This window comes from Bolinopsis microptera, chromosome 4 (genome assembly GCF_026151205.1).
Source record: "Bolinopsis microptera isolate Bmic1 chromosome 4, MBARI_Bmic_1.0, whole genome shotgun sequence".
NCBI lineage: Eukaryota > Metazoa > Ctenophora > Tentaculata > Lobata > Bolinopsidae > Bolinopsis > Bolinopsis microptera.
Window position 1 is genome coordinate 11,456,797 of NC_087075.1, and position 14,503 is coordinate 11,471,299.

The following is a 14,503-nucleotide window of genomic DNA, read 5'->3' on the forward strand; positions in this document are numbered from 1 at the left end:
CGCAATTAATATTGTCTCTTTAACTGTGACCGTGGGTTCATGTTCAGCATTTAACTGCAAGGCGGCACTCAAAAGGCGGCACTCAAAAGGCGGCACTCAAACACAAAATAGACGTTACGTACCATGAACCATATTATCAAGAATTTCCAATTCGCCATCAATATTAACTATTTAATGTGACTGGCAGCCAAAGAGAAAACACAAATAAATTGTAAACCTTAGGAAGTAAAAAAGAAAATAAAAACTCTCTCCTGGTGCTTTTTTCCTTCAATCACTATCAAGTGACTACATCTCAATACTCATTCACTTCTGCCTGGAGCTCTGGCTACTCACATTAATGTTTCAAGTTAGTTACATGCTTTATCCGATGGATTTTATTGCATTTATCGGCAAATACTAGATATAGAAATTGTCATCCCTCTCTTCTCTTCTACTTACTTCAGCGGAGAAGCGTAAAAAGGAAGTAAACGCTCTCTCTAGTTCTCCTGGTGATCTTTTTCCCTCATTCCTGACTATCACGTGACTTTATCTTAATATTTATTATACCATGATAACTTTAACTAAACATTACTTCCCCTCCATTCTCCAACCCCAGACTTCTGCCTGGAGCTACTCACAGTAATGTTTCAAGTTAGCTACATGCTTTATCTGAGCTTACTGCATAATAATATATAACTTATATTATGTTGGATACGTGTTGGGTACGGAATGAGAATACACATTATTGCTCAATAAAGTTTTGTAATTTGATATTGACATAGGTTTAATATAAGGCAGTTTAATATAAGGCAGTATTGGGATTGTCATTGTATTTAAGATCACGCACCGAAAAGGCGAAAATGCTTTCATACCAAGAAAATTTCACTTTTTTCTCAATGTGCTTAATGGTAATTTTAAGGTTAATTAATCATGTTGCGACATTCGATGTCATATTCGTATTTTAAATAAATGTAACTCATTTTTAGTGTTGTAATTAGTTTAAAATTTAGTTTTTAAGATTTTTAACAGATGTTTAAGCCTTTTGAAGAGTCTTTTTGATGTATTTGACAGTTACTGGCATATACATATGTATAATATAGCTTTTTTCATTTTACCACTATAAGTGGGCGTTCACATATATTACGTAATCAGCCGAGGGGGGAGGGGTTTCCAAATGATTACGCTAGTGTAATTTTGACACAATAACTATGTGTGAAACTGATAATGGACGGGGGAGAGGGGTTAAAAATTGTCCAAAAAGTGATAGCATAATACACAAACAACCCCTAACTACTATGGTTAACTAACTAAAACCCCAGTCAGCTATGTTGAAATTGTTTGATCTGAAGAAGCCTGGTGCAAATAACGGGGGAGCAGGAGCAAGTTCTCCCAGGACCGGACCTTCTGCTGCATACCTGAGATTACAAAAAGGTGAGTGTACAATGTACATACAGGTACCTGGTACATACAAGTACATTCAATGCAAATGTACATACAATGTACATAATATGTACATACAATGTACATACGTCATACAAGTACTTGGAACTCAGATTTAATGTACAAACAAATACTGTAAAACTCTGATTAACGGCGCCCCAATTTACTGCAAACCCCGATTTACCGCGGCCGTTTCTTTTCCCCATTATGTGGTAAACATCTATAATATCATCAACCAAAACCCCGATTTACCGCGAACACTGATCTACACATGTGCCTAAATAAATGTAACAGTTTTGTTGTAATTAGCTTAAATAAGTTAAATTAACAAGTAAATTAATTTACAGATTTGGCAGACTTATCCCTCCCTCACACTTGTAAGACAGAGTTCCCAGATCCCAACAACCTTCTCAACTTCAAACTCTATATCATGCCCGATGAGGTTGGTTCCTTTTATAATAATTTTAATCATTAATTAAATAGTAAATTTTAGTAATTAATAGTTTAGCGCAAATCTTCTTTAATAACTACCATTTAAATCTACCCCAATTGATGAGGAATGTGGATTCTGGTGGGGAGGTGAGGTATTTATATTTGTTTACCTGGAAGTTGACATGTTTGTAGTTTTTTGTAGTTTTGTTACGTGTTGAAAAACAGAGCTCCCTTATCTCTGTTTAATCGGAAATTTTAACTGCCACTGCACTGCTACTGCACGGTGTTTGTACTTTACCTTTGTACATCTATACAAGTACAAATACACAATTGCAATGGAAAAGTCTGCTCATAACTCTGCAAAGAATCTTCTCGTCAACGGTTTATGTAAAGCTTGTTCGAATGATGAGGTTGTCAAAAGTACCGACATTGTACAGTGTTTTTGGTGTAAGGACAGTTTTCATGCTATCAACTGTGATGAAACTTGCAATGTCAGTGCGCCCACGGTTTTTACTGCTCACCTGTCTCATGCTGTGAACAACACTTCATCTTATGCTAAACGATTTGGTCGCTTTCTATTTATCTGTAATGATTGTAGTACTGCTGAGGAGGAAAAGAGGGCTGCTACTACCGTAGATCGGGTAGGATTGTTAGATAATAAAATAGATGCCATAAATTTGGAGTTCAAGGAAGAGATGTCTGAACTTAAAACCTTGCTGAAGGAACAACTGTCCCAGAAACCTGAGAGAGCTCAAGAGCGATCCTCAGATCAGGTTGATTTTATGAAACAATTTGCTGAACAGTTTTCATCTTTAAAAGAAGACCTCACGAAAAATATCAATGATGTTATTGACAATAAAGTAAACACTGTTGTAACAAAATCTGGTACTGTTTCTCATACAAAGGACGTTCTCTATTCCAGCTTGTTTACCGACTCAAACAGTTCCACACCATCTGCTCAACCACCACATGTTCCAATTGCTCCAACACGTACACAACCTTCATCACCCGAGATTCTAATTCTGTCCCCGAAAGAAGAACAATCGGTAAATGCTGCAACAATGACGAATGTGAAAAAATTTGCTACTGATAAATTAAAGAGCAGTCAAGTAATATTTCTCAGATGTAATGAAAACAACAAGAAAGTTTCAATTGGCTTCCCTAATGCTGAAATTCGTGATAAGGCTACTTCACTTCTCAATGATGGAAATACCTTAGATTCGTATGGATATCAGTCTAAGAATGGCAACAAAATGCTGCCAAAAGTTACTATTTATGGTGTTTCTTCTGAAGTTCTTGACGATATAGACACTACAGCTGTAGGGAATGATGCCGATAAACTTAGGGATCTTGAAAAGAACCACTTAGTCGCCCAAATTGTGGAGAAAAACTCGTCCATCAAAGATTTGTATGAAGCAGGGCACACTATCAGTATTGTCTATCTCAATAAGATAAAACGTTTCACCAACGATAAGCAGGAACGCATAGAGCTCACTATTGGAATCAAACTATCACCATCTGTCTATAGAGTCCTCTTTAACCAACAACAAGGATCTCTCTATTTAGGTAGTCGCAGATACAAAGTAACTGATCGCTTCTACATCAAACAGTGCTATCATTGTCAAATGATTGGACACACTTCTGTTGACTGTAATGAAGTCAAAACAAATAAACATCCTACCTGCATGTACTGTATGGGAAGTCACCGGTCTTCAGCATGCCAATTTAAGCAGAAGAAGGACAAACATGCCTGTGCTCGATGTTTGGCTTCAACACACACTAATGATGCCGAGAATTCAAGAACACATAATGCGGCAGCTTACGATTGTCCTGTGTTGGTAAGAGAAACTAAACGTATTGCTGCTAACACTGACTTTATTTCAAAAAACGTAATGTGAAATTAGGTGCTAATCGACAGAAATCACAGCTTTCTATTGGTTGTTTCAACGCAAGGTCTCTATGCAACAAAACTTGTGGCGTACTAGAAATGCTTAAAGATAACTCGATTTCTATCTGTTGTATCACGGAAACTTGGCTAAAAACTAATGATCGGGCAAAGTTTGCCGAAATCCGTGATTTTGGGTTCGATATTATCAGTGCCCCTCGAAGAGGTAGGGGAGGTGGTGTTGGTTTTCTCTTCAACCCCAAAATGATATCGCCTGTACGCAATGATGTTACTAAATATTCATCTTTTGAAGTACTTGAATGTGTCATTAAAACTGCTGGTGAGGTTATCAGGCTATGTGTAGTTTATCGCAGCACTCAGGCCAAAGCGAAATATGATGAAACAAAAATATCTAAGTTTATGGATGACTTTGATGGATACCTGGACAATCTTCTGCTTAAAACTGGATCTCCAATTATTTGTGGTGACTTTAATTTCCATGTTGAAGACCTGAACAATAATGTTGCCCAGAACTTTATTGCTCTTTGTGAGAGCAAAGGCTTCCTTCAGCATGTCGACTCTCCTACTCACATCTCCGGCGGGACACTGGACTTGTTATTTACTCTAGGCTGTGTAAGTGACTCATTGTCTGTAACAGATATGATGGTAGAGACAAGCACTGGAACCAGCTCTGATCACTATCTAGTAAGTTTTCAGGTCCCAGTCACATTCGATCTTCATAAAGCTCGTACATATGAAGAAAAAGATGTCAGAGAGCTAAGCAAAATTGACATCGATAAGTTCAGGGAAGATCTGTTTTGTTCAGAGCTTAACCTTTCTGAATATCAATCCTTAGACGAGACTGTGAACCTTTATCAAAATGTCCTTGAACAGGTGCTAGACAAACATGCCCCACTTATTACGAAACGATTTACTGCTGAAAAGTCTGATTTTTGGGATAATAAATGTCAAATTGCTGTCAGAGAGAGGAGAAGGGCAAAACGAAAAGCCAGAAAGTATCCAGAGAATGATGAGTTTAAAACTACTCATTTTGAAAAATGTGTTGACGCAGAAATCACTATCAATCGAGCTAGGGATGGCTACTATGATAAACAGCTCAGTTCTTGCAAAGGAGACTCGAAAGGGACCTATAAAGTCATAAATAAACTTTTAGATAAGGAATATGGCTCCAACAAATTGCCAAATGGTGAAGATATCGAAGTGGCTGCCAAACTCAAGACTTTCTTCGATCAAAAAGTAAAAACCATTTACTCTAATATTGAGAAGGAAATTCAAAACACTTCCCTAAACGGTCAAGGTACCAAGGACTCTACTTCGATAGATAATGCAAAGTGTATACTTAATCAGTTTAAGGAAGTCTCATTACCAGACCTTGAAACCTTAATTAAGAGTCTTCCCAATAAATCAAGCGTACTCGATGTCATACCAATGTGGCTCTTCAAGAACTGCTTACCCGAGCTTCTCCCAATCATTCATTACATCGTGAATGAATCACTAAGAGTTGGAAAGTTTCCATCTGCCCTAAAAGAAGCATCTATAAGGCCTGGACTCAAGAAACCTACCTTAGATGTTGATGAGCTGAAAAACTATCGACCGATTAGCAATCTAACTTATCTGTCCAAAATACTAGAAAAAGTAGTTCATTGCCAATTAAATGAATATGCTGATGTCAACAACCTGTTTTCCCCATATCAATCAGGCTATAGAAAATTCCATAGTTGTGAAACTGCAGTTACCAAAATACATAATGATATTCTAATGATGATTGACAGCAAATCGAATGTTGTGCTTCTACTCTTAGATCTATCAGCTGCTTTCGACACCATAAACCATAACCTCCTTCTTACGAAACTCAAGAATGCGTATGGTATTACAGAACTAGCACTCAGCTGGTTACAATGTTACCTTAATAATCGCACATTCAAGGTTAAAGTAAAAAAAGCCACATCTTCTGAAGGCTATCTGGATATTGGTGTACCTCAAGGATCCATTTTAGGACCACTACTGTTCATATTGTATACCAGAGATCTTGAAGAAATTGTCACAAAATATGGTTTCTCGATACATTTGTATGCAGATGACACACAGGTGTACTTTACTTTTGATGTTCACAGTTCTAATCCTGATTTAACAGCTGTGAAAAATTGCTTTCTGGAGATAAAGCAATGGATGACAGTTAACTTCCTAAAACTGAATGATGAAAAAACAGAGTTCATTGATATAGGACCATATGTCAGCCCAATCCAGACAATGGATTTAGGAGACCTCTCAATCTGCCCTGTTAGCAAGGCCAAGAACCTGGGATTCCTTTTCGATCACCAAATGAATCTGGACTCTCAAATAAATGCTGTCTCCAAAGTATGTTATTTGAATCAAAGGGACTTAGCAAGAATCGGTTCGAAGCTTTCCCATGACCTAAAAGTTCAGCTAGTTCACTCCAATATCCTCTGTTTCATAGACTACTGCAACTCAGTCTATTATGGACTAACAGAAAAGAATCTTCATAAGCTACAAAAGATACAGAACAATGCTGCTAGATTTATCTTTGGTCTTTACGGAAAAAAGATACGTGAACCTATCATGCCTTACCTCAAAAAGCTCCACTTTCTGCCTGTTCGGTTCAGAATTAAGTTCAAAATATCACTTCTGGTCTTCAAGTGTCTTAATAACATAGCCCCTCAGTACTTACAAGGACACGTCAATCTAAGGGAAGTACGAAGACAAAGTTCCAGACTAGATGATGACTTTTATTTGTTGAAAGTTCCTCCTGCTCCTCATTTCAGACGAACAGATGCTGCATTTATGTTTTGTGGACCAAAAATTTGGAATGAACTACCCTACTCAGTGAGATCATTATCATCTGTAGAATGTTTTAAAAATGCCCTAAAGACGTTTTATTTCCAACTAGCTTTTGATAATATTTCTTATATTTGTCCATAATGTCTGAACTGATATGAAAGTGCATAATTTTGGTAACTTCATACAAATATTTGTTCATAAAATCTGAACTGTTAAAAAAGTCCATAATCTTGCTATTTCAACACTAAGTCTCGCTTGAATGACTTTAATGTACATCTTTGTTGGGTATATTTTAATGTCGAAGCGTGTAATAAATGTTAGAATTTATTTATTTATTTATGTGATCAACCCATGCCAGAAACCACATTTATTGACCTTACTCTTTATTGCAGGGTTACTACAGAAACGGACGGTTTTGCTTTCAATTCACGGTATGTGTATTCCTCTGTAATTTTCTCACTTCATATTATATTGCTACATATTATTATATTACTGCATAATATTATTACATATTGTATTATTACATAATATTACTACATATTGTATTACTACATATATTATATTACTACTGTTAGACCTCTGTACATCGGGATTCTCGGTGAAGTAAAAACTGCACAGCATAAAAAACACCCAATGGTTAACATGGCCCTAATCCCCAGTACATGTAACCTGGCCAGCGTCTCATATACCCCATCAGGGGCCTTATGCCCTTATATGGTCGTATTGAGATGGCATACTGGTTTTTAGAGAGGTTTTACTGTAATTGAATAATCTGCGGAAGACAAATTCGATGCTTGTTTGATCGTTGTACATATTATATTATAATATATAATGTATGTTAGCTTGGTATTTAAACTATTTTATTCACTTGATATGTTAAGCTGTTAATTGCAATTCAACGTAAAAATAACGGTTATAAGGTAAACAAGAGCAGCCTTGGCATGATGTGCTAACAAACCCTGGCATACATCTATGATGTACAGTAAAACCCTGTTTTATCGCCCCCACCGCCACGATTTACCGAGGATTTTTTCTTTCTCCCAAACTTCCCGGTAAATCGGGGTACTAATAAAGTTATAAACACTTAGCTAAGGGTTAAAACTTCAGTGTCTCCTAATTAACTGTATACTAATTATCCTAATTAATCGTATACTAATAAATTTAATTTGCAGATCAGCAATAACTACCCACACGAACCTCCCAAAGTAAAGTGTTTGACACAGGTAATTATCTTGAATAATTATGTCTTGTTTAATCAGCCAATAATCGATATTGCTATGCTGTAATTAGTAGTATACAAGTTGAGATAATCTATTCAATGTGGACATGATACAACTTCGTTGTAATGTGCAAGCTGATTATTGATCATTTTAAAAGTGATATGATATTGTTAATCATGTTAAAATAGTCCAAGGATTATGATTAGTTTTTGAAAGTCGAAGTTCAACTTATGCTATTTTACCGTATGAATGATGAACTAATTAAGTAATGAATAGTTCATCAAATCTTGTAATTTGATTAAAGTATCATTTATATCTGCAAGTTTGCTGGCCAAATTAACCCATTATAGCTATTGACACTTATTAAATTAAATGAAAATGTATTTATAACTTCTTATCTTTAAATCGCAGGTTTATCACCCTAATATCGATATGGAAGGAAACGTGTGTCTCAATATCCTAAGGTAAGCACATACCACCACACATACCACCACCACACATACCACACATATTACACATACCAGCATATTTATTACTACACATACCAGTTACCACCGTATCTACATTGTATTTACAAGTATTTGTACATGTTCCACTTTGCATTGATATACGGATATGGCAGATCAGGTTGCATAACTTCTATCACCATAAAAATCATTATCATCAAAAAGTTCCACATCCTAGCAATTACTCTGGATATCAAATCAAATCAAAGTTATTAGTACTGTTACACACTATAAAACTGTAATGATAAATAGTGTAGTGTATAATATGACACACGTAATGGCTTGTTGGTCGCGACATTAATATTTCATGTACATTGCGTAGGTCCTTTGTTATGAACCTCATTACCTGCCTGTGGGTGTAGTGTAGCTCACTGAAAGTAATGCAAGTTAAGTTTTTTGGTAATGCCATCTTTAAAGTAAAATGAGTTTTGGAAAGACGGATTTTAGTACCGTTACTATAACATGTATAATAACTTACTATAATTGTAATTATAATTGTTAAAACAAACATTCCATTGTTTTTCAACAGTCGAATTCGTTTCAGGGAAGATTGGAATCCTATATTAGCTATCAGTTCGGTCATATACGGCCTAATACATCTCTTTTTGGTGAGTTTATTTTTACTTCATATGTAATGAGAGTTACTTTTTGTGGCTTCAAGTGACCACCACTACAATATGTGTTTATTATGAGCTATTATAATTTGCCAGCATTAGTCATTATACAGTTATTACATGTAGTTTCCACGTTTAGCGAGTCAAATTGCCGACTGAAACAGTCGTGACATTAGCTTCAGTCTGTTTTATAAGATTTGTCATTGTTCATGACGTATTAGCAAGCCCCCAACTTCGGATATCTATGCCTATTACGTCATTGGTTGAACTGAACGTCCGTTTCTCGCGATTTCTCGCGATTCTAAAACCTTGCTCATTTCAGGAACCGAACCCAGAAGATCCTCTTAACAAAGGTTTGCAGAGTTGCCTTTTTGACAAGCTAACGAATACATAATGGCGCTATAAATAGATGTATCACATGTTTGGTATCATGCATTCAGGATAATTCGCTTGAAATTGCGCGCACGCGCGGTCTGATTTATAGTGTGAAAAGTGCGGTTTTTCAGCCAACACGCTGGGACGTACCATGGATTTTGTAGAATGTGCACGATGATAACATAACTTTAGGATGGTATTTTGCCAAATACAAAGGCGTAACGAACGGGTACGGTCATATATTATTTTGTGAACAAGGCTCAATAGGCTGTATCACCCTTTTATTGAGAAAAATTACTCAAGTGACAAATTGCCGGTTCTCGTCCATCTCTGCCTTTTCAAAAACTGCAGAGGTGTTTATGTTATACCAGTTATAGGTTGATAAAAACAGATAGGAAGCATAAACTTCTCTAAATAAAATGCATTATTTTAAAGCAGTCCACGCCTGCTGAATAAAACTGGTCGAAAGGGGTCTGTATTCCCCCAAAGTAACGACCCCTGTGTTTTACTCGTTTGTGCATTTAGAACCGCCCAAAGTTACCAGGAAAATATACCAATTTCTTCAAATGCCTGTCATCGCAATTACCAATTAAAGATATTTTATACAGATATGTTATAGTTCGTTGTACATGTTTGCCGTTTTACGCTATTGATTTGACTTACAAATTTGTCGGTGTACACGGTCAAAATCATGCAAACTTTTATTTCAAAAGAAATGTCATTCCACAGTCATTTTACCAAAGCGCAAAAAGAACCAATATGATATTTTACTTTTTGTCTTTAATTATTCTAGTCTCCAATGTAATTTGGAATGATACGAGTGCAGCAATATACTAGCAAAAGACCTTAGTAATTCACTGCTAATTGTATCAATCGGAAATTGAAATGTTTAAGATTTGATACGGTTAAAATCATCCTTCGGTATTCGTCGTGCACATAATAAGCACATACATGTCTATTATCGATTATTTTAAATTTTAAATATTAAAGCGCTGCTCTTATCACTTTATCAGTTGCCCTTAGTACAGTATAATACACATTCTTACTTACCGTAGTAATACCTCCCTTCTATTTCAGAGGCTGCCCAAACACTCCAAAGCAACCGTCGCTTGTTCGAACAGAACGTCGCCAAGTCAATGAGAGGAGGCTATATCGGCCAGATGTACTTCGCTAGAACACTCAGATAAATCTTCTTTACTTTTGACTCGAGACGTCAAAAACATACAATCGAACAAAATGAACATTGTAAATAATTTGAGGTTGATATATGGGACCGGTGGTGGGTGCGAGAGTGGTTTTTGGATCTGTCATATTCGACGATTTGAGAAGTGTTTTAATTTTCTGTAAAGTTTATCATTATGATTTTAGCGTATGGTTGCCATGGTATTTGGTAACCACAGTATTGCCGTAGTAGGTCTAGGTATTTTGTTTGGGTACGGTCAATGAACTTATTCTCGAACAACGGTGATCTGATATTTTCCTCGACGAAACGACTTTAGTTTAGGATTTGTGAATTGTGAGCTAAAATTAATGTACCACCCTTCATCAAAATTGTATTCTGATGATAACGACATTTTTCTGCGGTATTACATCATGAAGTTATTTTGGAGAACTTCATTATAGTATAGCTTTCAAATAATAACAAAGGTTTTAAAAACGTTGAAGCACAAATATCAAATATACAAGCAAGCATATGGGATACATTCAGAAATCCTAAAATGTATCAGTTATTAACAAAAATTAATTAATTAATTAATTAATTGGCGAGTCAGCAAGTTTGCACGAGTTCTCTGATGATAAGATATCCAATTCACACTGTCTTCCATACCATGATACCACTAAACCATTAAAGATTGTGGTTTTAAATCTTCGTATAAAAGGCTGTTCATGGAAACATGAATATTGGATAATCATTCAATGTGAAAGTCTATTAAAATTCCCACAAAATCTTGTCAATAAAACAGCACAAAAGTTTGAGAGTTTCTCTTTCGATGAAGATTTCTTTCAGCGCTCATTTTCCAAGGACAGGTCCTCCTCGGTTAGTATTTACCATACCTATTTTCTCCTTGATCCCCTTAAGAGCTCCTTTAGTTCTTACCAGGACCACCGAAGGGTTGATACAACTGAAAACAGGTCAATTAATTGGCTAATTAGCAGGTCAATTAACATGTATTTGATTGGTTAATTAGCTGATACAAGGTTAGACAGGTGGCTGATATGTCAAATGTTTTAGTAAATATTCTGAACTTATTATATAGTAATTTGATGAATTTTATTTGATAATATTGAGTTTCATTGCGCGCATACCAATCTCCAGTTATGGGTGTTTATAAATTTCAACAAATATTAAAATGTTTGATATTCCCACTGGGACTTACCTATTAAGGCACATTATAATGTAGGTGATCTGACCAAACAGAAGATCCTGTTTCCTGCTAATTCGCTCCTGAACCGGCTGTAAAGGATGAGGGAGGATTTAACAACTATGGAACTAGCTACCAGGTTTGTAATTATTTGATAGAAAAATATTAAATCAAAGTTCAGACCGAGTACGAAGTAACATTCTTGACAGATCGAATGACAGCCCCATTAAAGGGGGTCGCTCAAATATTGCGTAATCACTGAGGGGGGATGGAGGGGGTTTACAAATTATTACTATAGTGTTATTGGATGGGGGTGGGGGCCGGGGGGGGGTTAATATATGCGAGTTCAACATTGAACTTTCAAGTGATCACGTAATATGTGAGCGACTACTAAGTAGACCTTTACCTTGATTAAATGGGCTGTGTTGTACAAGCAGAGAGGAATAAAACAGATCGTGTAAAAGACCGCAATGACCACAAGTGTGTTCGTCACGTGACGGTCCATGGGCCTGTCAGCTAGAACTACTTTCCTGCCCTGGAGTCCTGTCGATTTAGAGTTCTCTAGGATTCTCTGAGATGATGTTAAGTTAGTTCTGTCGCTTAAGAGTTCTCTATGATTATTTGAGATTGGGTTAAAAAGTTCTGTCGCTTTAAAGTTCTTAATGGTTATTTGAGATTGGGTTAAGCAAGTTCTGTCGCTCTATAATTCTCTAGAATTCCCTAAAAGTAGGTTGAGCCAGTTCTCTAGAATTCTCTAAGAGTAAGCGAAGACTGTAGTTCTCCTAAAAAGGATACCCTCGGCCCTCGCATTAATTTGACCATGACAGAAACTGACCTTGAGACTGTAGATCTTGTAGATGATTAGTGCAGCAAACACAGCTACTGAGATGGTCACAGCTGGCAGTTCTATCTCCCTGGTAGGTAATATGACTGTTTCAGGGATTTACAGTTATTGTTTTACATTTTAAAGCGATCCAAGTCATTGTAAGTAAAATTTCTAAGACTAAATTTTGGTCGCTTACCTGTAAACCATAACACAGAGGTCAAAAGAGCTCCTGTTTTCATAGGCACTCTTGAAAATCTGACTGCATACCTAAAAATAGTAGTTTGTGTAATTCAAACAAATCGGTATGACGTTCTCAATCACAAGACTATTTACCGCGAGTTCACCATTGATCTTTCAAGTAGATACGTTCAATCCAGCTGCTAGTGGAAAAGCTTTCAACATATGATATGTATGCGACTAATAAACAATTGCTCAACTTGTATCAAATTATTAAGGTTTGCAGACTGTACACTGTACAGGGGACTACTGTTTAGTGCACAGTGTACAGGGGACTACTGTACACTGTACGGGGGACTACTGTACACTGTACAGGGGACTACTGTACACTGTACATGTGACTACTGTACACTGTACAGGGGACTACTGTACAGTGTACAGTAGTCCCTTCTGTAACTATAACGCGGTTTTGTACAGTGTTATACAGAGGCCGTTATACAGCAGAACACTGTTCTAGCAATATTCTCGCCCTAACTGGAGGATACCACTGTAGAGGAGAACACTGTACTGCTAGCAAGGGAATAACATTCTAGCAAGCACAAACCTTATTGTGAGGGTTGTAAGTGTACTGGTCAGTAGTAGCCACAATGAACACACTCGCTCCTAACGAGTACAGCCAGATCATCACAACCGCCATTACTGGGCCTGTCCTGAAATATTTCCTTGTGTTTGAAATTCATTACAGGTCGTGTTCTAACATGATGCTCAAATGAACATTTCTGATTTAAAAATAAGATTCGTTCTCAATTAATTTTCAGCTTCAAATTGTTTAGCTAAGAGACAAATATGACCAGTTTTTATTGACAATATAGATCTCACTGTTTGCCATAATATATATAATTCTCACCAGTTATTTCTCATACATCTGTAACTGTGCGGCCACCTGACAGCCACATATCTATCAGCAGAGATCAGCAGGACTGTGAACATGGAGGATCGTACTGATATTGTCGTTACTGCGCCGTGAATCTGGGATGATTAGTTAAATAGTTAATTAATCACCGGGTTGATTGATTAATGGAGTAATTAACAAATTAGATAACTCGTTAAAAGTGATTAGATCAAGTTGACAACTCAAGTGGTTAACTTTGATTGTAATCATTGGTAAATCTAAAAATTACCAATTACGGGCGAGAGGTGTTAAAAGAAATAAAAGATATAGGTAAACAATAGAATACATGCTAAAAATACTTTGAGTACAATTAAATAATTGGTGACAAGATATCTGTTTTAAAAATACAGACTACGGTTCAATGAATGGTTTTACATATAATACCTTGCAAATTAGATCTCCGCTGCCGAAGATGGCCCATGGTTCGGTGATCTGAAAAGGAAGCACCAGGATTGCCATCAGGATATCCGACGTCGCTAAGCTGGGGACATCTCGTTATACTTAGTGTTAGCTTAGTCACTTAAGTCACAATTATTACTTAGTGTTGGAGTCCTCGTTATCACAATATGGCAAGCATGGTTTAAGAAATTTAAAATAATCTAAATCTGATAAATTCTTCTTTTATCTTGGCTTGTAAATATCCCAAATCCGATCACAAATTTAGTTTACAATTTATCTATCTATAATTTACAGATAAAAGTAACGAAGAAACTGCAGGTACCTGGTAACGAAGATCCAGGTCACCCCCTTTCGTTTGGTAGTACAGAAGACCATGACATTAGCAAGGAAGATAAAGGCAGCCAACAGCGCCAGAACTGTTGAGAAGAGGTTAACTCCCATCCTACACTCTCATCCTACACTAGTAATAATGTAGGTTTAATAACAAATAATGGCCAGTAACTCAGCTTGTTCAC

The 14,503-nt window shown here is 36.5% G+C and overlaps 2 protein-coding genes across 2 annotated transcripts; one reads left to right on the top strand and one right to left on the bottom strand.

Moving 5' to 3' along the window:
• The first annotated feature begins 1,302 nt into the window (after positions 1–1,302).
• Positions 1,303–11,554, top strand: LOC134813921 (nedd8-conjugating enzyme UbcE2M-like). Its single transcript, XM_063821854.1, has 8 exons — positions 1,303–1,410; positions 1,767–1,861; positions 6,949–6,987; positions 7,729–7,779; positions 8,188–8,240; positions 8,827–8,890; positions 9,219–9,249; positions 10,349–11,554. Exons 1-8 carry the CDS (start codon positions 1,305–1,307, stop codon positions 10,456–10,458), a joined length of 549 nt encoding a protein of 182 aa, XP_063677924.1. The 5' UTR covers positions 1,303–1,304; the 3' UTR covers positions 10,459–11,554.
• On the bottom strand, positions 10,976–14,429 carry LOC134813804 (galanin receptor 2b-like). Its single transcript, XM_063821684.1, has 10 exons — positions 14,311–14,429; positions 13,974–14,070; positions 13,545–13,666; positions 13,242–13,347; positions 12,657–12,727; positions 12,470–12,548; positions 12,041–12,205; positions 11,650–11,726; positions 11,322–11,394; positions 10,976–10,984 (listed from the first exon to the last, which is right to left on the bottom strand). Exons 1-10 carry the CDS (start codon positions 14,427–14,429, stop codon positions 10,976–10,978), a joined length of 918 nt encoding a protein of 305 aa, XP_063677754.1.
• Between the last annotated feature and the right edge of the window lie 74 nt (positions 14,430–14,503).